General features: G+C 40.7%; 2 protein-coding genes across 16 annotated transcripts in view; both read right to left on the reverse strand.

Moving 5' to 3' along the window:
- LLPH (LLP homolog, long-term synaptic facilitation factor) overlaps nucleotides 1-22,260 on the reverse strand; it is a 556,390-nt gene that overhangs the window by 75,554 nt on the left and 458,576 nt on the right. The window lies entirely within an intron of this gene.
- Nucleotides 1-22,260, reverse strand: part of GRIP1 (glutamate receptor interacting protein 1) — a 335,051-nt gene that overhangs the window by 2,428 nt on the left and 310,363 nt on the right. For 8 of the 15 annotated variants that reach the window (XM_049792219.1, XM_049792224.1, XM_049792221.1 and 5 more), the window contains 9 exons: nucleotides 20,440-20,617; nucleotides 19,234-19,373; nucleotides 18,870-19,058; nucleotides 15,245-15,398; nucleotides 12,745-12,942; nucleotides 10,222-10,333; nucleotides 10,032-10,076; nucleotides 7,334-7,567; nucleotides 179-325 (listed from right to left, as the gene is read on the reverse strand). In XM_049792219.1, the coding sequence (XP_049648176.1) occupies nucleotides 179-325; nucleotides 7,334-7,567; nucleotides 10,032-10,076; nucleotides 10,222-10,333; nucleotides 12,745-12,942; nucleotides 15,245-15,398; nucleotides 18,870-19,058; nucleotides 19,234-19,373; nucleotides 20,440-20,617 (1,397 nt within the window). The remainder of the gene's footprint in view (nucleotides 1-178; nucleotides 326-7,333; nucleotides 7,568-10,031; nucleotides 10,077-10,221; nucleotides 10,334-12,744; nucleotides 12,943-15,244; nucleotides 15,399-18,869; nucleotides 19,059-19,233; nucleotides 19,374-20,439; nucleotides 20,618-22,260) is intronic. The other 7 variants (XM_049792216.1, XM_049792214.1, XM_049792225.1 and 4 more) reach the window with 3 other exon arrangements.

Genomic DNA, 22,260 nt, shown 5'->3' on the forward strand with positions numbered 1-22,260 from the left:
AAAATACAGTAAGCAATGTAGATAAGGCTGTTCCAAATAAGCGATGAGAACACTTTGTGCGGTTTCCTATGATGACGCCCGTGTAGATACCCAAACACTCTGCAGTGTGGTTACAAATCTGTCTACAAAATAATCAGTGTCACGTCCCGTCACGCTACGCCTTGTGTGGTGCCATTACCTGTAGAAGTCTGTCGTATGGTTTTAAACCTCCCAGATCGCCAGGGCCAGCTGGTCGAATGTTTTTAACATACACTCCTTTTTCCAATAAACCATCTGAGACACTGAACCCAAAGTCTTCTCCATCAGAGTCCTTGTACAAAGTTACCTGTGGAGGTGATATAACACGATGAGAAGGGGGAAAAAAAAGTTTGTCCACATTTCTACATGCATTAGACAGGCTTTCTTCCTGGTTTTGGTGCTTTTTTTTTTCCACAGTAGAGAGATCACTTACCTACTATTTGGTACTTACAGTAAGAGTTGTTCCCATTTTGACCTTATATTCTCAGAAGCCACCTTATTCTTCAGTAACAAACAGCCCTTTTCACTTCTGCTTGTCAGATGGAAATTTGTGGTATTTATCCCACCTTTCGTGGTGTCATTTTTTTGAGTCTTAGTTTTTTGTTCCCTGTTCTCTGCTTGCCAGGATCTGAGTACAAGATTAGGTTTAGTTTTGCTTCAGGGATGAAGACCTGGCCTCAACCAAGCAATTGGTGTCATGTCTTCCAAAACTCCCGGAGGGCATCAACACCACCAGCACCGTAAGCCCCAGCCAGCCTGGTTTTGGCCAGGCAATGGTCCACCCTGTAAAGCCTCATCTCAAATGTGCTCAGTGTAAGAGTTGTAATGCAACCTTTTCAGAAAGTACTAAGGCGGCTCCTTCTGAAAGAGCTTGCAGTGGTCTTACATAGCCAAGAGACTGTTATTCAAAAGCAGGAAATAAATACAAGTTAATAAAACTATTAGGAGAAGTTTTTTCAGGTGTTCAGAGAACAAGTCCTCACAGGTAGTTTTGTGAATTTAGTTATTGGATAGAAAAAGGTTCAGAGACTTCTTTGTAGATATGTGGCATGCTTAGGTTTTTGTTTTTGTGAGGTTCTTATTTTTTCTTGCTTCTTTCTCATATCAGGAGTGCAGACCTATGCAAGTAAATTGTGTGAGTCAATGGTGTGCCATCTGACTGATGCTGGCACAAAATGTTTGCAGATACAGTCACACAGTCAAAACTGTGCTTTCACTGCTATACTTTATCTCACTTTGGGTTCAAAACACTGGTTTTATCATACCTTAGCTGATAAAATGACAACATTAAGAGTGCACTGTAATTTTATAATGGCTTGATACTAGTAATGCTCCATGTGCTGCATCCTTGTGCATGCCAGCCACTGAGTTCCCTTCTGGTGTTTCTGAATTACAGCATCACTCAAATTGAAGGGGACTTTGGAAAGTCTCTGGTCCAACGTCCTGCCCAAGGCAGGCCATGACCAAATACAGATCAGGCTGCTGAGGCCTTGGTCAGTATTTCATAGAAGAATGCCAAGGCGCAGCAGTGCTGGGGCACCATGCTGCTTGGTGCTGCCTGCAGAAAGCTTCTGTGATCCTGCCTTAACTGCTGTTGTGAAAAGGTGAGGAAGGACAGAGAAGGTTGTCTCAAAACAGGAGCGAAGGATTTGGTGAGATCAACAAAGAGCACAGACAGTTGGTTTGAGTTTTTTTTCCTGCTCTCTGCAGTTTTCTTGACTTTACTTGGCTTTAGCGGTATATCGGCAGTGCTTTAACCGGAATGAAAACAGACTCACTAGTAAGTTTGGTAGCTATCCTGGGCATCAGCTGGGAGGAGTAAGATACAAGGCCAGGTGCTGCAGCATTAGCACTGTTTTATCTGCAGACGTGGACAGTGCATCGCTGGGCTGCTGTGACAACGTCTGTCTGTCTCATGCTGTGGGAAGCACAAATGCCCCCCCACGGTATTTGTCCCTTACTTTACACCCGTTCCTCCTCTTCCCTTGTTTTTCTCCCTCTGTACAGTAGAGCAAAGCAGAAAGCCACACCTGAAGTCCCATTAACTAAGCTGAAGGCTTCTCCCTGCCAGTGACTGATTCTCATATTTGGGCATGAGCTGCCAAACTTCCCAGTGGCTGTTGTGTTTAAGCTCCTTGTCTTCTTTTCTCCCATCTTCCCCCAAAGTAACTTGCGGCTGAACCTGTCATACTGCCCTCCATCTCAGTGTGAATTTCAGGAGTCAAAGGGCATTTCGGCTACTGACAAACCTATCTGCAAATGAAAAAGAACCTATTTTAGAATTATTTTAATTTGTATCAACAACTGCTGTACCTGCAGGACTCTGGGAAACTTCTAATAATTTGTTATCAACAGAGCCTTTTATGTGTGATATCATAGCATGTCTAACATGGCTTTGATCTGAGGTGTGTTTGAAGCTGCTATGAAAGACTGCCATAAGACTACCTACCATTCTAGCAAGACTGAAAAAGTTAATAAGGGAGGGAAATATATTTTATTGACAGATTTGTGTGTATTTCCTGGCAAGAATGAAAAATAATTAGCACAGGACCAAGACACAAATTATCTTCAAATGAGATAACTTTTTTTCCCACACCATCACAAAGGACAGAAGTGCTTCATGTTAACTGCTTCTTAAAGAAGCCTTGAAAAGTAAATGTAAAAATGTGATACAGTGCCTAAGAGGAGAAGACTGGCTTAAAATACTATGCATTGTTCTAGCACAGATGGCACAATTTTTAAAAGGAACGTTCCCTTTCCACTTACTCTTTTTCTTTCCCCCTTCCTCTTCCTTCAGGCACTGGAGTTACGTGGAGCTGGATCCAACCTCAGGTGAACTACAAAGACATATGGAACGGGACTCTCTGAAGTCACCTAGACTGTATGCTTGCCCTAAGGCAGAATCAGCGGCATCTAACCCATTTCTGGGAGACATTTATCTGTCCTGCTTTTTAAAATCTCCAGTGATGGAGACTCCACAGTCTATTAAAGTAATCCCTTCCAGTGCTTCAGATGTTTTCCTTGGGTCTAAACTAAATCGCCCTTGCTGAGAGTTAAGCCTGCTGCTCTCCACGGAGAACAAGATCACTTTATTCTCTCCTTCTCTGCAGCAATGTGAAACAAGGCTTGTTTTTCTCTGTTCAGTAGGTTAACACCCTTCTTTAATTTTCAGAACCCAAAGTGGACAGTCTATTACAGTCAAGACTTTATCAAAGCCAAGCTAGAGTGGGGAATAATTCTGCATGTACTACAGACAGTCGTCCCATTTGTATGGTCTAGGACAGTGTTGTTTTTTTCCTATTTTTAGTGAGTGGTCTATTAGCAAACAAAATACACAAAAATTCTGTTCTACAGATTATAGGAAGTGCCAGTCCACATTAGCTCACCTTATCTTGTATCTTGTCTGTAATAATGCCCAGGGAATGCACATGCTACTTCATGCCCAGCTTGTGAGTCAAAAAATGGAGCATTGCAAACGGTAAGGGACACGAAAGAAGAGATTTACTGTAGAGGTGAGAAACTGCCTTCGCAAGGCAGTGGGAAGTACTGCAACAGTGGGGCACGGAGGGAAGCAGAACTTGAGAATGATCGGTCAAAGTCTTTTCCTGTTCCCCTAGTTGTTCAGGTTGGACTTGCCTGATTTATATGGACTAGACATTCTGGAAGGGAACTGTCACTACCCTGCCATCAGAACTTGTATATAAAGATGTATAAAAATATTTTCTCATTTCCCTGGTTCTTCAGATCTACATAGCATAGAAGATTTTAAAAAACTGTTTTCCTTATGGCTGTCTTCTCGTGACTTTTGCTTTATTTAACAGGAGCTTGGAAATTAAAGCAACTGATACTTATTCACTTAAGAGATGAGGCTGCGATTTAACTTTGTTGCAGGTTTGACAGCTGTCACATTTTTTAGGTACAAGTCATCTGCAGAGAACTTTCTTTTGTATTATAGGTTATAATTCAGGGGCTACTTCTTTTTAGGGCACCATATATTCTTCAAAGGGAATCTCAGAGTAAAAACCCTGCTCTCTGAAATACCCAGATTTTTGTTTAATAACCGGGTATGGGCAAAGCCTTACCACATGGTTTTCTCATCTTCACTTGCCAGTAGCCCTGTCTGACGGGTATGAGATTGCAGGCAATTCATGCAATACCTAAATCATGCTGTTCTATCTGCACTTCTCATCACAACTGTTTGGAAGGTTTGATCTCAATAGCAAAATCACCATTATGGGCAATTTGTTAGACTTTTAAATTTATGTCAGCAGCCTAAGGGAAAAAGAAAGCTGAAATAGAAATTTAATTCCTATTCATAAGCAATTAAATAGTTAGAAATTTTAAACAGGCTTACAAGTTTTGAGCCTGTTTCTATGACTCTCCTCCCACTCAAATCTATGGAAAACGCTTAATTTAAATTCATACATCTTGCACAGATCAGCTACTGTGGTATTTTAACCAACTGTAATTTTAGCCTAATGACTACTTGCAATAATAATATTGAAAAATTATCTGATGTCTAGTGCATATTTTTGCTCTCAGAGGAATGTGTGCTCTATGAAACTTTAAAAAAATGGTCCGCTATTTTAGAAAAATATTAATCTATATGCTTACCTAGGTAGATAAAATCAATTAAAGGCATTAATTAAATTTTGGTACAGATATAGCAATATGCTATCCAGTTAAATTAAATGTTACTTATTAAACCATCAGGAACAAATGTTTGAAGAGATTCGTACGACACTTATCTCAATTGTAGCTTCCTCAGGATGAAGACAGTTCAAGTACGTGCTTGGTGAATGTAATGCAGTGAAGTAAGAAAGAGCAGTGAAGAATTCAGGTTAACTTGCTGCAAAGTTTGCAGCATTCAACAAAATAAGGCTGTGTTACCTTTCTGACAGGTATATATCTGAGAAGGACAAGGTACTAACGTCATCTGCTCACCATGCCGTTCCGTTAGACTTACTCATCTGTGTTTGTAGCCCGAGCAGTTTTTGTCCAGTCTTTCTTACCCTATACAGATTCTTTGGTAGAATCATATATTCTTGCTCTCTTACAATCAGATTATGAAAAACCAGTGGAACATTGACCTTAGCTGGCCCATTTTCTGCCCTCAAACTTAAGGTCTGAACCCTGATCTATAGGGTACCTAGGCCCCGACTCAACAGGCGTGCAGACTGATCGCACCGAGGCAGTGAATAGGCACCCAACCTGTCCTGCTGAAGAAACCGGCAAAGCTCAGCAGCATGCAGTCAAGTACGTGCTTGAAAGTCTTGAAGTCTTAGGTAAGCTATGTCTTAGCTTGTATTTCAGAGACTGTTTATACCATCACAGTTTTCCAAAGCAGTTCTTATTTCACTGGTTGTCCCGTCAGTGGCCCAGCTGATGAAGACATTTGCCCGCAGAGGGCAGAGGACATTTGCCAGTAAGGCCTGTTACAAAAAACATTAAATCAAGGCATTTCTCTTACAGTGAAGTCATACCTGTGGCATTGCAGCTCTTCTGGAAAACTACCATTGGACAAGCTGCCCATGAGAAATAGCAACTGAACAGCTTATTAGTGTTAAACTGGAGGTCTAATACAAAAATGAAGGAGGAGAGAGAAAGTAACAGGTACACTGCTCCACAAGAACCACTAAGAAAACTAACAAGTAAGAACTTGCTGAGATGGGCATGAATACAAAAGCAGCCCATGATGCTTGGGTTAACCTGCAGGTGTCATCACAGGGGTACAAGAACACTTCGGTGAATCAGACCATAAGATCCAGTCAATGGTTTCTATTTTTCTTAAACAACTGTAAGGATTTGCAAAATTCTTAGTGCATGTTCAACTTTCAGATTCTTCGAAAGGAAATGACTCTTTTCTGGATGTCAGAATAGGCAGTATAAGCAAACTCAACATCACTTCAGCAGACAATGCAAAAGTGGGTATGCTATCTGAACAAAACCTGGAAATTACTAAAATGGAAGGTCACAGCAATCTTAAAAAACCAGAAAGCTCAAGGACAGGGTATTTTTTACTGCCCAGGACTCTTAAGAGCTAGCAGCTATCACAGAATACTGACTCAATAGAAATCTGACGACTCCTTTCTAGGAAAGGATTTATTTTATCAATCATGAAAGGCTAGTTTTACAATCCATAGGAGAAAACTGTGCCTTTGCTGAATGTGAGCACACCATGAAGTGCCTACTGCCATAGTTTTGTTTTATATCTTGCATTTACTTGCCACTCAGGAAAACTGAGCGCAGTAACTAACTCATTAATCACGTCACGTCAAGCTGGAAATATGAACAGCTTAAAACTATCACAACACATCCTACTGATTGTTTACATTGGCAATGGATTGATTTTCCAGATACAAGATCCACACTCTACTGCCTTCTACAAACATTCCTTTAGCCCACACTCATTGAGTCCTTACCTCACTGAATTAAAACTGTATGAACTACAAAGTAAACTCAGTCAAACCTACAGAGACTAGAAACCAAACCAACTCTCCTGAGAATGACAACATGTGACCTCTTAGTGACATTTCTCCACTCTTCTGCCTCCTCTCTGGGAAGATCTCAAACTTTTAAGAGGATGATGGGTACAGGAGATGGGAACAGCATTATAATATCCCCCAAAGTTCTGGAAACCGGTTGCTATTATTGCCTCACTGGACTTGAGACTTAAGCTGGTAGGGTGTTTGCTCTGCCTGTCTGAAGATACTTTATCCAGTACCTGCTTGGCGTGCAGAGCCACCTTCGTATCACCAGGTGATTTCAACAGTCTTGAGCAGTGAAAAATTGCATAGACTGAGGATTATTTACCCTTTTTAGAGCAAAGGAATTAAAAGAGAAGAGAAGCAATAGCTAATTTGAAATAACATTCTCTATTATGTACATCGAGTCTCATGTATTTGATTCAAAATGAGCGTTAATTTAAAAAAGGACCAATGGGAAGCCCAAAGCCTCCTGAGTAATTTCCTAAAGAAATATATTTTCTAGAAACTAAACTTTGCTTTTTTAATGAACACATTTTGCAGAGATGAGTTATTGGTATTGTCAATTCAAATTACCAGTGGAACCTCCCTGCAAAAGAGCAGTCCCTTTTGAGGATTTATTGTAAAACAAGATGGTAGACAACGATGCATCTTATTGGTTTGTTTCCCCCACAAGGATATATCATTAATGTGTTTGTAAGAACTAATATGCATGGCCCCCAAATTACATCTGTGGAGTCATTATAAAAAGTGCTTACTCTATTGCCATATAATTAGATTCACTATGCTGAATATATTATTCCAAAGCTGTCAGAAAAAAAATTACAGACCTTGTGTAACTCCACAGGAGTTGGTGACATGATTTCTTTCATTTCTTGCTTAATTTTTCTCAGAACCATGGACTTTCTCCCCACATCCGATGGCAATGTGTTGCTACGAGTAGCTTGACTGTAATGTGGCCGTACAGTACTTCTTTCCTGGAAGCTGGCTTGTCTTCCCAGCTGATTACGAGGTTGTGGGTTTTCATGATTCAAACTCATTGTACTTCCTGACATAATTGTGGCCTAGAGCATTAAGGAACAGGTTAATTTTTAACACAGAATGTGGGTTAAGTAAGTGGTTAATTCATAGCACTAGGAAAAACATCTCTACTCTTTGTTAAAACACAATCACTCAGGGCACAGCAAAAGGCAAGAGGGTAGATGTTCAATCTGCTTGCAAGTCACTATAAAATAAAGGACCACAACAAAACACAACAACAATAACAGAACCCTATGGGCAAAAGTTTTCAGACAGCACTTCAAACTAAAATACTGAGCACTAGAATGGCTATGCTTGTAAGTTAGTCCCCTGGCAGACTGAAGAGTGTGTAGTATCATGTAAAATATTTTACATGTAAATAAAATGACATTAAAGTTGCGGCATAATTGCATTTGTTGGAATTGGAGCTACAGGAATGCATTTACAATTCAGACGGTGCGTGCCAGGTAAAAAAATGTGAGTCACCAGAATACGTAGGCAGCTCTAGAGTCAGCACTGGCAGAGAGTGTGCCCAGATACCACCCCAGGCCGGGGAAAGCTCAGTGCAGGTAAGCTCGCTGCCTGGAGAGAAACTGTGCATAACAGGCATATTGCAAGAGTAACTACCTTAGCTTAGCACTAATACTTCAGAGGTGCAAGCCCCTGTCTCACTGCTGTTTTTAATCTCAGTAAAAGCTAGCCTTTTATGTTAGATGCAAGAATACAGGGAGGGTGAAATCCTGAAAGAGGATGACGGAGTCATCTCGTCCACTGGATGGAACAGACTGACGTGAAAAGCCCCCGTGCACAGCGAGGAGCCTCCCCCCTTGTGAAAAGCTTTCTGCTTTGGGGAACAGGAGGCAAACGCGCTTTGGTGCAGCCACCCTCCAGAGGTGCCACGGCTGGGATAGGGTACGCTGAATTTCCTATTTATTCTCCCCAGTGCTGATGGACAAGTGAAAAGGGAAATGAAAGGGCCATAAACTGAACTCTGACTGGGACAGAATGCGGGCAGCCTGCCTGAAAACGAGAAATTAAAATGAAGGGGGGAAAAAATAAGGGGAAAACAGGCAAATAAGCCTTCGCTTCTGACTCTGGTGAGCATGTCTGTCACCCTTCTTTCTCCCAGCTCCAGCACTACTTTCACTACGAGATAATATATTGTAGCCTTAACAGTCTCTCTTGTGCTCAGTAATGACTGATATTACTGCCTGATGGAGCAAAAGCATCCAGAGCACTTGGCAAACAACAGTTTTCTTTGCTCTTTGGCTGAAGACCTTGAAATGAAAAACGATAAGGAGTCCTTGACTACGCAATGGCACTTCATAAAATAGAGGCATCGCCATTCTCGGCATCCTGACATACTGAACGAGTCTTGCTTTCGTTTCAGAGCTGTGGGTTGTGCAACAAGGCAATGCTATAAATGATACAGCATCTACAGTTCTGAATTTCACTTTTGTGAAAAGCTGAGGAAAATTCAACGTGTTGAAGTAACTGAATTCTGGTCAGCATGAATGATCTATTTCCATTTCAGAATTATCCATTTCCGTATCCTTTCATTGTGTTCTGAATATTGAAAATTGCAAGAGAAGCCTGTGGTACTGAACCATATCTAACTATGGAATTAAACCAGTGTAACATTTTCTCCTGCATTTCTCTGGTTTGCAATAACAAATACACGAGAATCACATTTTGCTACCCATACATGCAATACAAAAGCCATAAATCTGAGGAAGTAAATTAATCTGAACTGAAAAACTTTCACCCAGTTATGCCATTCACATTCCTCCTGGCTGCTAAAGGACTTTATATAACATAAAAATGAAAATGAGATTCTGCCAGTTTCGCAGCCCCAGGAATTTAAAAGAACATAAAAGAAAATATTTTAGGACCTTTCATTCCATAGCTTTAAGTGGCAGTATAATCTTAATTGTTCTGATTAGACAACTTAGAGAAAAGGTGATTAGAAAAATAAAGACTCAAAGTTACTCTGTCTCTGTTCCCTTCTGCCTCTACCCCCCTTCCCCCCAGAATCTAACACAAAGCATGGTTAGATTTGCAATTAACTTCAGGATGAAATGTGAAAATTTGTTACATAGGGAAGAAATTGCTGTATAATGAACATTTCTCACATTGGCAGCTTTTTTGCAGAGTGGTAAGATTATAGGTAAACATTTTGAAAAGCTGATTTTCTTTTATGTTCATCTTAATCAAATTAAGTTTCAATTTAAAAGACAACCTACAACATGCTAAGAAAAGCTGCATAAAGCGTCTGTCAGAGAATGGGATGCATTGCTGCAGGAGGGTTATGCCCACTTCAGAAGTTCTGCGCCATTTGCTGCCTGTGCAAACAGCACCAATGGTTATGCACAGCAGAAGCTGCAAGTCAAAAGCTCTGGGGTGAACATGTTTATAGAATTTTGTTTGCATTGTACAAAAGAAAACAGCTCTGGTTAGGGGCGGGGAGGCAGCTGCACAAGCAAAAATATAAAGGTAAAGGGTAGGTACCAAGAGAGTCATGTTTCTCAAACACAGACGCCTGTCAGCCTTGTCCTGTGGAGAGGGGTTAAAGCTTTTAAATGAATTGGTGTGATTAGTGCAACTTAAAAGAAAAAAAGGAGAAAATAAAATGAATGTAAACCAAACCAAAATCATTATATTTCTCTATAATTGGAAAGAAAGGTTAAGATTGTTCTACCTCTAGTTCCCTCAGAATTCCTGACTGGCCACAGGTCTCTAAATCCTCCAGAGCCTGAGACCAGAAATTTTCCTCCTGGTCAGCCTCGGTGTTATCATGGGTACCTGCAAAGCTAGATTTACAATGAGAGGTTAAAAAACACGTGGACTTTTTTCCCCTTGAAAAATATATTTTACACATGTGCCTTGCCACAGATCGCAACTTGAATGACAGAACGTTACGGTAGGTAGGCAGGAGAGTGGGGAAGAGTTGCTGATCAGGAGAGGCTGGATGGACATGCAGAGCACATGACAGACAAGTCTTCTCATAGCCTGGCAGTCGCTAGCAGCTGGCAGGATCTGAGTAGCGAGTTATTCAGTAAGGATTCCGAGAACAATTCAATACATGTTTTTACTGGACTGAAACTGGGATGTCCCTATGAAAATTAATGATCAACTAGTAGCTTTATGCAGAGTTGCACCGTGCAACAAATATTTGCAACAATACCTTTCAACCTCACAGACTTCTCCCAGGGATTACGAAAAGAGCCCTCATTTTTGCAAACAGCATTTTGAAGAAGAGGGATGGTGGTGTTTTTTACCCGATTCCTTCAGCCTAAGCTGCATTTATCAGTATCAGTTTAAGCCCACCTGACTGCCATCATATAAACTGCTCCAGTCATTTCATACACAAACAGAGAAACTTTCAGGGATGCAACTGTCTTGCATGGAGACTCAGGTCTCTGGTGTTTCATAAACGCACCGAAACCCTATTACTAGCACTCTGGAGCAAGATGCTGATGACAGGGATGCTTAGGGAAGTTGCCCAGCAAGAAAGGTCTGATAAAAAACGCCAACTCTGGACTGCAGCAACACAGCCCAAAGCAACACCATTCCAGTGTATGTGTGCGGGGGGAGGAAGCAGGAGATTTCTGCTGTCTTAGCAAGGGGAATCAGCTCAATGGAGGTTCACACAAGCGTCAGAGCTGCTGCACGGGAGGGGGCTGATTATGTGAAAGACACAGGGGAAGGATGAGGAAGGAAAGGATGAGAACTTGCCCTTTTGGTGGCAGCAAGCTGTTACTTTGGAGCAGCTGCCCACCGACTGCAGCTAGTGGTGCTTAACAGCACATAAACAGAGCAAACACTATTATGGAAGCATCTGAGGCCTTGCTTGACAAACAATGTATTACTGAGAATAGCGTGAATGTAACACTGTTAACAGAATAGCTTTTAAATAGGAGAATTGCCCAGCACAACGGACGACAGCTTGAATGCTTCACACACATGATACTCTGCCTCAGAGATGCTTTCTTACAGTTACGATCAGTCAAGCAGACAATGGTCAGCCATTTCAATCTCTTATTGCAATGATTCTCCATCTAGCATCAGTGTCTCTTCTAAGATATTGCAATAGATACAGCAATGGTGAGAATACCTACTCAGATCACAGATGCAATTCCTCCCAGGCAAGATAAGAAAGTATTTAAAACATGATTTTAGAAAGATCCTTCACTTCTTTTCAATAAACCTAAATAGCTGTTTTAATAGCCAACATCGAACAAAGACTATTTCATCCATTAAAATACCTTTCTTTATATTCCATACCAATATTATAATATAAAATAGGACTTGAGTTAACGAACAGGATTATTTGAGGCAATCGTCTGTGATGGGAAACACTGGATTTCCTACGACTGGAGATCCATTTCTGCTCTGACTTCTGTGAAATCTGACATCATGATGCCTATATGTCTGGGCATCTTTTTAGCTGAAGCAATTCCTTTTTCTATCCTCACCTTCTCTTTTGCCTTTTCTCTGAGTCTTGTCTCCTGGTGTGTGAAACGCTCAACTTCTGCATCTCCATTACAGCCACGTGAATAAACTGGTTTGTAGCTGAGCTACTGCACCAGAAAAAAAGACGTACCAAAATAATTTCTCGTTTTGATGGCTTTTTTTTTTTTTATGAAACCTGAGAGATTGATTTTATGTCATGTGAAATATTGTTTGACCTATAATGAATATATTTGGTTTTCTGATGCTTATTCAAAGAGCCATCAGAAATTTAGATGCATACAAATGCTGAAGGAGAGGTAGTGAGACAGATACAAAAACACAGGTGCCTATTACTTGGTTCTTATTGCCATATGAAAGACAAAATCTTTTTTGTTTGTTTGTTTTTGTTTTTTGTTTTAAATTCAGGAGGTGATAGGATGTTCTAGGATCTGGCAGACTCATTCCTGTACATATTGTTTTAATGTGCAAAAAGTTTTCCCTGGAGTAGGAACTATAACAGACTTGTGCCACCTGCCAGTGATAGGTAGATACCAAGCTACAGAGCGATTTAAACTCTGGTTTCATTCACTTGCCAACTGAAATTTCATTGTCACTCAACGCGTGTTAATGATGTGTTTTCTGCTTTTACCCTGTTTTTCTCCTTTTTCTCATTTCAACTGCTTTTCCTTTCTTCCCTCTTCCCCCCGCCCCTCCCACCCCCACCTCAGCCCAGCCGGATCTGACTCCTGTGCACTCATCGTTCTCCTACCTGGAAGCGTTCCACTCTTCCAGCTGTCCCCCACCTTTCCTTTGCCCACCAGAGGTACCCTTCCACATCTTGCCCTCTTTCTTCATGCTCCTGATGTCTCCCCCTGCTCTTTCTACAGAAGTTTGCTTTAACTGGTTTTCTCGGTTCTCTCCCAACGTCTCAGTCTCCTTCTGTTGCCACATATTCTTGGAAGCTGTGCTACACAAAATAAAGGTAAGAAAAAATTACTTTTTAGTGTTAGAGAAGGTGGTAAGTTGCTTAGGTAGAGGCAGAGAAGAGGTGGTTTTCTGGGGATCCCTGTAAGAGACTGGAAGAATGGACATGCCCTTCTCAAATACGCCAGCACTTGGTATAGGAACACCATCAGGTGGGGCATAATCCATTTTACAGATATGGGGTTAAAATAGTCATTATTTTAATTTGTGCCATGTATCTCAGGTGTAAGTCACATTGACAGGTAGAACAAGACTCTTTACTGTGCATACTGTGCAACCATTCTGTTGAATGGTGCTTTAAAATTGTAGCAGAATACATGTTTTTCATTTAGAAGATTCTGTATTTTACAATCCAGCTTCCCGGTTCACTGCTCAACTTTTTCAGCTTATTACTTATGTAACTGTGTCCTGGTTTCAGCTGGAATGAAGTTAATTTCCTTCCTAGTAGCTGGTATAGTGCTGTGTTTTGCATTTAGGATGAGAATAATGTTGATAACACACTGATGTTTCAGTCATTGCTAAGCAGTGTTTGTATTAAGTCAATGATTTTTCAGCTTCTTGCACTGCCCTGCCAGCAGAGCCTGGGGGTGCAGAAGAAGTGGGGAGGGGGCACAGCTGGCCCAAACGAGCCAAAGGGATATTCCAGACCAAATGACGTCACGCCCAGTATATAAACTGGGGAAGTTAGCTGGGGGACACTGCGGCTTGGGGATTGGCTGCGCACCGGTTGGTGAGTGGTGAGTAACTGCATTGTGCATCACTTGTTTTGTATATTCTATTATTATTACGTTCCCATCCTTTTCTGTCCTGTTAAACTGTCTTTATCTCAGCCCATGAGTGTTACTTTTTTTCTGATTCTCTCCCCCATCGCACTGGGCGTGGGAGGCGGGGGGTGAGCGAGTGGCTGGATGGTGCTTAGATGCCGGCTGGGGTTAAACCACAACAAGCTGCAAAACAGTAGGTGTTCTGGAATCTATGGCTGTATCTCATCTGAGAAACGAAATATGGGCTTTAACTGTGGTAAAGATGCTGCTATAAAAGAAAGGAATTAACTTACCAAGAATGGGACATATGAAGAAAACTATGGTCACTTCCCTTATTAAATATTGTCCACTGACTAGCCTATGAAAACTTCCAGTATGCTTCTGGCCAGTAGGGACCAAAGGAGCTGGATATGGACTAGGAGTTCATATTTGCCCAGATCTTTGCTATCATCTTGCCAGACTTGTCTCCAGACAAAATGCCACTGGGCAATCTGCTGTATCAGAGGATTTGTCATTCAGATTCTGAAAAGCAGCACTGGCATCTAAGCTTTCCCTTGATTTGTATTTCAAAGGTAACAGACTGGATCTTATGGATTTACTTATGCAGTATGTTTATACAGGGACCAGAAAGGTTTTCTTTAGTATTAAACTTGAATTTCTCACAAGAAAGTGTATTTCTGATGAAGGACATGCGTGCCTGCAAGCCCTGAGGATGGGTACAAAGAGCACAGAAATCTTTCTAACTGTGATGTCTGTCTTCCCTTGTCTGAGGAAGAACTGTTCTTTGGCAGGAATCACCCAAGTCTCTGCAGTGGTTCCACTGCTGGATCATCCTTAGAATACAGAATAAAAGACTTTTGGGTCTTTCACTGTCTCCAAGCTCTGTCAGCTAAGCATTTTTCCCTCAGGAAGTTCTTTTGTCTGCAGAGAAATTCATTGAAAAGGAGATTTAATTCTCAGAAGAAGAGGAATGAATGCATGGCAAACTACCATAGCTTTGGACAAGACATTTCTACCTGGATCACTCTCTTCTCCTACTGAATCACTGCAGATGTCTCAAGCATTTATGGAAGATGACTGTAATTTCTGCTTCTTTGCCCAAACCAAAAAGAGTAATTTTCATGGAAGACAAAAGATTAACATGCCAGTTGTCTTTAGCCACTTTATTTGTAGGTTTATTTCTGTGGAGTAGAAAACAAGAGTTTTTTTCTGAAGCTTACCCAGGGGAATGCCCTAATTCTTTTGTTTGTTTATTCTTAATAATAAATGCTGTGGGTTTTTTGTCTGAAGTAACTCAAAATAAATATATATGTCTTGGTTTTGGCATCATAATCTTCCATAAATGTCACTAATCTACCCTAATAGGTTTCACAAAGTATAAATACTATATCTCATATTTATAGGAAGAGCTGTTGCAGCTGCATTGGAAAAACATAATTTCATTCCAGACAGTAACTGTTCATTTTTGAGGCACTGCTGCAGCTGCAAATCAGAAACAGAGAAACTCATATGGGAACGTACCTGCTTGCTGGAGGTCGGTCCCATTCGTCATCACTCAGCCCTGTATCGTGAAATGGGTGGTTTCGTGGTTTGCTTGGAGGGGACAAACTAGTCTGTTTGGGACTCCTCCATTCATAGGTATTGAAGTTGTATCCCGAAGCCTGATAGCTGTGTCCTAAAAAGAAAAATTATATATTTACAGCACTGCATATGTTGTAATGACAGAAAAGCACATTTCTGAATCTGGGTTCTCTAGAACTTGGCTGTGGACTCATGATTGCTACCTTTTTTCGCAGTAGTAGTCAGATTATTGATGACCTAAATTATACCTGGAATTAGGTATGCTTTAGAGCTTCTCCTGTGAGAAGTCCATTGAAAGCAAAATCTTAAATATATTTAACACTGTTTTCCTACTGTTTATGTCTCAGCTGCTTCTAATGTTTAGTTCTAGACACCTTCACAATTTATCACTGTCCAATTTGACACCAGACATTGAACACTAGTGAATAAATTATGTTATGGATGTGTTTAAATATGTGCTAACGTGGTCATGTGCGACGCCCCAAAATTAAACCTAAGCTATTAAGAAAACTGCACTTGTGACCTCTTGAAAAAAGAGTTTTCAAGGATGCATTAAAAAACCCCATCAACTTGACTTTTCAGATGACTAGCAAGAAAGTTTTTTATTTCTCCTGGTAACTTTCTCAAATTTGGAAGCAATGCAGCCAAAACTTAGTGACATATTAGTGTCAATTATGCACAATACTACCGGTCTACAGAACGGCTACCTAGATGCAAAAGCTGGCATGGTACAGAGGCTCTCGAGTGAGCATTAACTGGGGGAATGCCAGAAGAGGAAGGAGGGCGGCTGTCTCTTTCTCGGCACTGCCGAGGCAAGGACTCATCAATACAAAGGCGGCTCTGCGCTGTCACAGCCCTGCACGGCCCCACAGAAAGGCCAGCATGGGAATCTCCGTACCCGTGGCCCTTGGTGGAAGGGGGACTGGCACTCAGCAGAGCTCCTGCTTTCTGCTAGGGCTCCGAGAGCTGACGAACGGCCTGTCTCACGATGGGCACACGTGCCTGGGACCAATATATGCCCTTGGAAAGCTCACCTTGCAGAAAGTGATGTCTCTATCAGCCATTTCCAAATATCTCAAGGCTGCCTAAGTGGCATCAGACAGCCTTTATATCTGAAGAGTTTATTTCTGGGTGCTTTTATCATACAAGCAATGTTGATATTAGTTCAACGTATTTCTTTAACTGAATTACGTGTAATTTGAATTCTAAGTAGGAACCAGACAGTCTGGCTTCCAAGTGATGTATCAAGAAGAACACGTGGATTGACTTGTCACAGTCTGATGCTGATCTGGTAAGCAAAATTCATTATAGTAGAGCTGCTATATATATATGTATATTTCATCTTGACATATTCCTTTTCTAGCTCTGCAGTTGGTGTTTTCTGATGTGCATATTGGATTAGGAAGTTCTATTTTGTTGATGACTAACAAATATCACTGCTGTCACCTCCCAAAAGAGGGCAATTTGCTTCCATAAATCAGTCTAGACCTGTCTCCCTCAAATCCCACGTAACTACACAGTTGTGTGCGTTTTCCAGCCAATTGGCAGACATTAACATACTCCCAGATTCTAGAAGGGGTTTTGGTTGTGAAAATGTGACTGCTGTGTGGGGAAGGCTCAGGATTAGTAAGGCAGACATATTAGACAAAGGTACAAAATGGGGTATTAATTCAAGGAGAGAAAAGACTGCTCACCAGCATTAAATTAGTAACTAATAGGATAAAGCATTATCTGGTGCTCCAGAAACATTCCCCAAACTCCTCAATTTGCTTGGCCTGTGCTTATGCCAAGAAAGGTTTGGAGAGAAGCCAAACTCCACTTGACAGGTCAAGACAGAATGAACTTTAATAGAAATCTGGGTCACATTAGTACCACAGCAAGGGATAAGGCACAAATCTGATTACACTCAGGCTGTTTAGCACAAGTGCCATGTATCCAGCCAAGTCTGGGCTGATTTTTTCAAGGCAGTTAGAAAAAAGTCTGCTTTGAGATACTGGTTTAGCATTGGTGTAGCATCTGAATCATCAGGACTTTGCAAAGCAGTCTGGGCCTCAGTCCTTTCCACAGCAGAACGATTTGCTCCAAATATCGTCAATTCATCCAGGAAATGAGAACTATAATTTTGGCACTTTTCCAGCAATATTTCTCCTTAGAACTTAAAAATATCAGAAGAAAATATAACATGATTTATTTTGATAAACTGACCAAAACAGTTAAAAACAGAAAAGGGGACAAATTAATCCCAACTCTAACTCCAGTGAAATACAAAATTATACAGAGGGAATATAGACCGATACATTCAGTACTAAATAAAATGTTATATGTAGCAGTAAATTAAAAGTAAAAGGTAGAAAATAGGAGTTATAATTAAATGTGTTGAGACTGTCTTGTTTAAAGTTGACGCCAAACATATGCAGTAAGGCTAAAAAATACTTAAAAATTAAAGAACAGAAAAAGTGGCCACTAGTAGTGACATCAGCTACTTCTTGATCTCAAGTAGCTCAGCACGTTTCAAAGGAAACGTTCTGCTTTCCAGAAGAAAGTGCCAGTGTTATCATTGAGCAGGCACATTAGAGAATAGCAATGAAAGTAATCAGCACAGAACTTCAGTCTAGATGGGAAATCTGCTGGGCAGAGCTCAGTTTCAGTTCTCTGTGAGAGTACAAAACAGCTGTCCATGAGCTACTACCCATGCTCCTGGAAAGCAGTAGAAAGAAACAGAGAAGTAAAATTGAAAGAATGTGTGTAACCAGAGCAAGAAAAAATTATTTGAAGTAAAGATCTACCTGTCCAAATACCTGCCAGGTAGTGGGAATACCTGTTTTACTAAGGAAATAAACATTTTAAAGAGAGTTAAATAATACACTGAAGCTGTGCAGAAGTTATTTCTCTTGTTAACTACAACACTACAAGATGTCCGTATCCCCAATTGCCTAATAAATGTGTCTTACAAACTAAAATGAGATTATCTGAAAATCTTATATAAAACAATAGCCAACCAGAAGTAGAAAATCTAGTGTTTAGGAAAATCATGTCTTTAAATAGAATGCTTGTTTTTGAGAGCTGAAAGTTAGATGTTAATCCTGCAGGAATGAGGAAGAAGCAAATGATTTACAAATCATAAGCAATGCCTAACGTTCCTGCTTCAGCAGTTTATAATAAATCTGTTGTCAGTCAAAAATTACTGCACATGGACATCAAATTCCTGAAAATCTTCAGTGTGTTCTGTGTCTTGCATTTATCTGTATTTGAAGGATAAACTCATTTAGTTGCGGATGAGCTATGGACCTGGCTATTCAGATGTCAGTAAAGCTAACAAAAGCCTGTTAATATATTGATAGATGCTTCATAACACATTACATTGTCATGAAAAAATGAATCTGAGGCCAGCCAAGTGTAAGAAATCATGCTGCCTGGTGAGGTGTGTGGTCATAATAAGACACCGGCACATTACAAAGCACAGGGTTTAAAGTTGGTACAGATAAAGTTCTCTTTAAGGCAAAGGAAGGTCAACCATGAAGGTGATAATTTCTACTTTAAATGTTGATTGCATTCTTGGTAGTACCTTGATTTCCAAAGCTGGTATCAATACCAGAGCCATCCCATGACTCTACCGCGCTGTCAACGCTTGGGACTGTAGTGGAATAGATGTCTGAGAGTTTGCCAGATTTCTGTGCAGCAGAGGTTTCATCTTCAGCATCACTCAGTTCACTTATGTGACCCACAGGGACAGAAAATTTCTTGGGACTGGTAGCTGAACAGGATTACATAAAAAAAAACAAAGGGGTAGTGGTCATTGCTTTACTGCAGTTCTAAGAATGTGCTTTTTACTACTGACACCATGTTTTTCCAGGGATGGCCTAAATGCTTGTTAATCTGTAACAACACATGCATTAAAGACCACTGATACTGCCCTTGGCCATACTCACCATCTGTCTGCTTCTTGATTTTCAAGGTGACAGTTTCTCCTGCCATCTGTAATAAATGAATGGCTTCACTCAAAGGTTTTCCTTTCAGACTGCTACTGTTTATTGCTAGGATTCTGTCTCCTATGTGAATTGCCCCAGTCCTACAATAAGAGAGAGAAGTAAAACATTGAGAGCATAAAAAACAACAAAGGCATGAAAGTCTCATCTCCCTTTCTTTCTTTCATTTTGCTTTTATAGCTGGGTTACAGAGTAATTCTTTGTTAGAAAGGCTTAAAGCAAGTCACCTTTGTTGTAGTGACAATAGCAGAGCAGAGGCACGGAGATGTGGATTTCTGCATTACTGCGGTAGTTGAGTTAATCACCTATGGATGATACTCATTGCAGCCCACCTGTTTAAGAGCAATCTCAGACAGCTCAGTATGTTCTGAAATGAGTCAAGTTTCTAGAAGTCTCACAACATAACAGATAATGGCAGTGTGAGCAAGTAACCAGCTCTTTCACCAACATGGCATTCAGGATGGGTCATATCAAGAGAAGAAAATAAATTCTCTTTGTGTAAATGCACTGTTTGTTCTGGCTGTGCACAGTATCATGTTTTGCATGCTCTAAGTTTTCTCTGAAACCACCACCAAAGGTACCACAGTTGCAATGACTCCACCTATCTTAGAAATAACAGGTGTTAGAAAACCTTAGCATTTTCATTATTCTCTACCCATCAGTTACCAGGAGGAGCGTTTCTACTCCTTGGATAATGCTTGCTATGGTGTATGTAAGTGCACATACAGATGCAGCGTGTGTATATAAGTGGCAGATAAGTATACAGTTAAGTTCAGATAAACTTAAGACACATGAAGTGCTCTCCTTACCTATTGTACTATACGAGGCTATTGCTTTTAAAAGGCTGCTAAAGTGTTCCTGTGACTGAGCAGTTTGACTGACTAGTCTTTCCTAGGTGATTTATAATAAGGACCAGAGTCCTCTGCTCTGTCTTGCATAGTATGTGCAAGAACATCCTGTTAAGATATTGCTCATGCTCCTGAACTTGGCAATGATCAAAAAACAACAGCAAAAAGACTATAAACTCAGATTTGGAGAATTATAAAAACACAAATTCCTAACCCATGAAAATTAGCATCTTCACGTAAACAAAATAAAGATTTATCTTGACAAAAAGAATGTTTAAAAATAATTTGCTTTCCAATTTACCTTTCAGCTAATCCTCCTTTTGTAAGGCTGGAAATGATTATGGGATCAAAAGGCTCCTCAGTACCAGAGATTGTAATTCCAAGAGGCCCACCATAGCGCTTGAGCTCAACAGTATAAATAATTGCTCCAGAGCTCTCTTGTTCATCTGCAATAAATGCCAAGGGGATGCAATTGGTTTCTTATGAAAGAGGGAATGAAAAAAATAGCAAATTCAGTCTAGTGACTCGTAATCAAACAACATTTTCAAAAGGATTACATTTCAGATATACTTCTTAATCATATTCTACTGGATTATTTTGAAAACAAAAACCAAACCCAAACACCACCCCGTCCCCCAATTTCTCTCTTGTACAATTTCTTTTTTATTGCCAAAGCCTGATCACACTGAAGTCAATAGAAAAACTCCCCTCATTCTATTAAGACTACATTTTACTCCATTTAAAATCTTCGTATCTTCTTTCCTCTTAAAAAATAACTTCAGGCTATTTTGTTACAGAATCAGAGGATGACTGAGGTTGGAAGGGACCTCTGGATGTCGTCTTGTCCAACCCCCCGCCCAAGCAGGGCCACCAGGATCAGGCTGCCCAGGACCGTGTCCAGACGGCTTTTGAATGTCTCCGAGGATGGAGACTCCACAACCTCTCTGGCAGCCTGTGCCAGTGCTCGGTCACCCTCACGGTGAAAAAGTGTTTCCTCACGTTCAGAGGGAACCTCCCGTGTTTCAGTTTGTGCCCATGGCCTCTGGTCCTGTCACTGGGCACCACTGAAGAGAGCCTGGCTCCCTCTGCTTTACATCCTCCCTTCAGATAGTCATACACCTTGAGAAGATCCCCTGAGCCTTCTCTTCCCCAGGCTGAACAGTCCCAGCTCTCTCAGCCGTTCCTTAGAGGAGAGATGCTCCAAACATCTTCATGGCCCTTCGCCGGACCCGCTGCAGTACGTGCCTGTCTGGGTTGTCCTGGGGAGCCCCGGACTGGAGCCAGCACTCCCGCTGTGTCTCCCAGGGCTGAGCAGAGGGGAAGGATCACCTCCCTCGACTGGCTGGCAGCGCTCTGCCCGATGCAGCCCAGGAGGCTGTTTTGGCCGCCGTCGCCCCAAGGGCACATTATTAGAGAAAAGACAAGTTACCGCTATTGTATAAATACTGGTACTCATCTGTTTCTTGAAATGAATAGAAGGTATTTAGAATCAAAGATAATTCAAAAGTTTTGAAACCAAACTTCCTTAAAAGAATTGTGGGAAATGTCAAAAGTCATGATAAGATGAACAGCTGTCTTACTAAGAGAACCTGAAATATATCCCATGCTTTTGATGGACAAGTTTTAAGCTTTTGTAATGGAATTAAAAATAGCTTTTGAATTATCAACTAAGTTGAATAATAACTCTATTAGATTTGATTTCATTATATTGCATGAAGTCATTTGCATTATTTTGAAATTTTAAGTCTCACCAAACAATCATCAGAAACGGAGAATAATTCATCATCAGGAAAGCTTAAATACAATGTATTCTCCTTAAACAATACCCAACAGGTGTTGCAGCAATAAGAAAGGCTCCTGTGTTTATACAGTGCATTCTCTTTACATATTATTAAAAAAATCACAGCAGGAGAGCAATCAACTCCAGTATCTTTGAGTTGTGAAGGGATATTTTAAAAACTAAAATGCCAGATTTCTCCTCAGATCAAAATAACAAATGCTCCCTTGCCCATCTTATGATATTGGTATTCAGCCAGGATGTCTGGCCTGGCAGGCAACTTTTCCTAGATCTGTGGGTAATGACATTTCAAACAGCTCAGCAAGTGTGGAAAATGTCTAGGAC

This window comes from Accipiter gentilis, chromosome 34, assembly GCF_929443795.1.
Source record: "Accipiter gentilis chromosome 34, bAccGen1.1, whole genome shotgun sequence".
NCBI lineage: Eukaryota > Metazoa > Chordata > Aves > Accipitriformes > Accipitridae > Astur > Astur gentilis.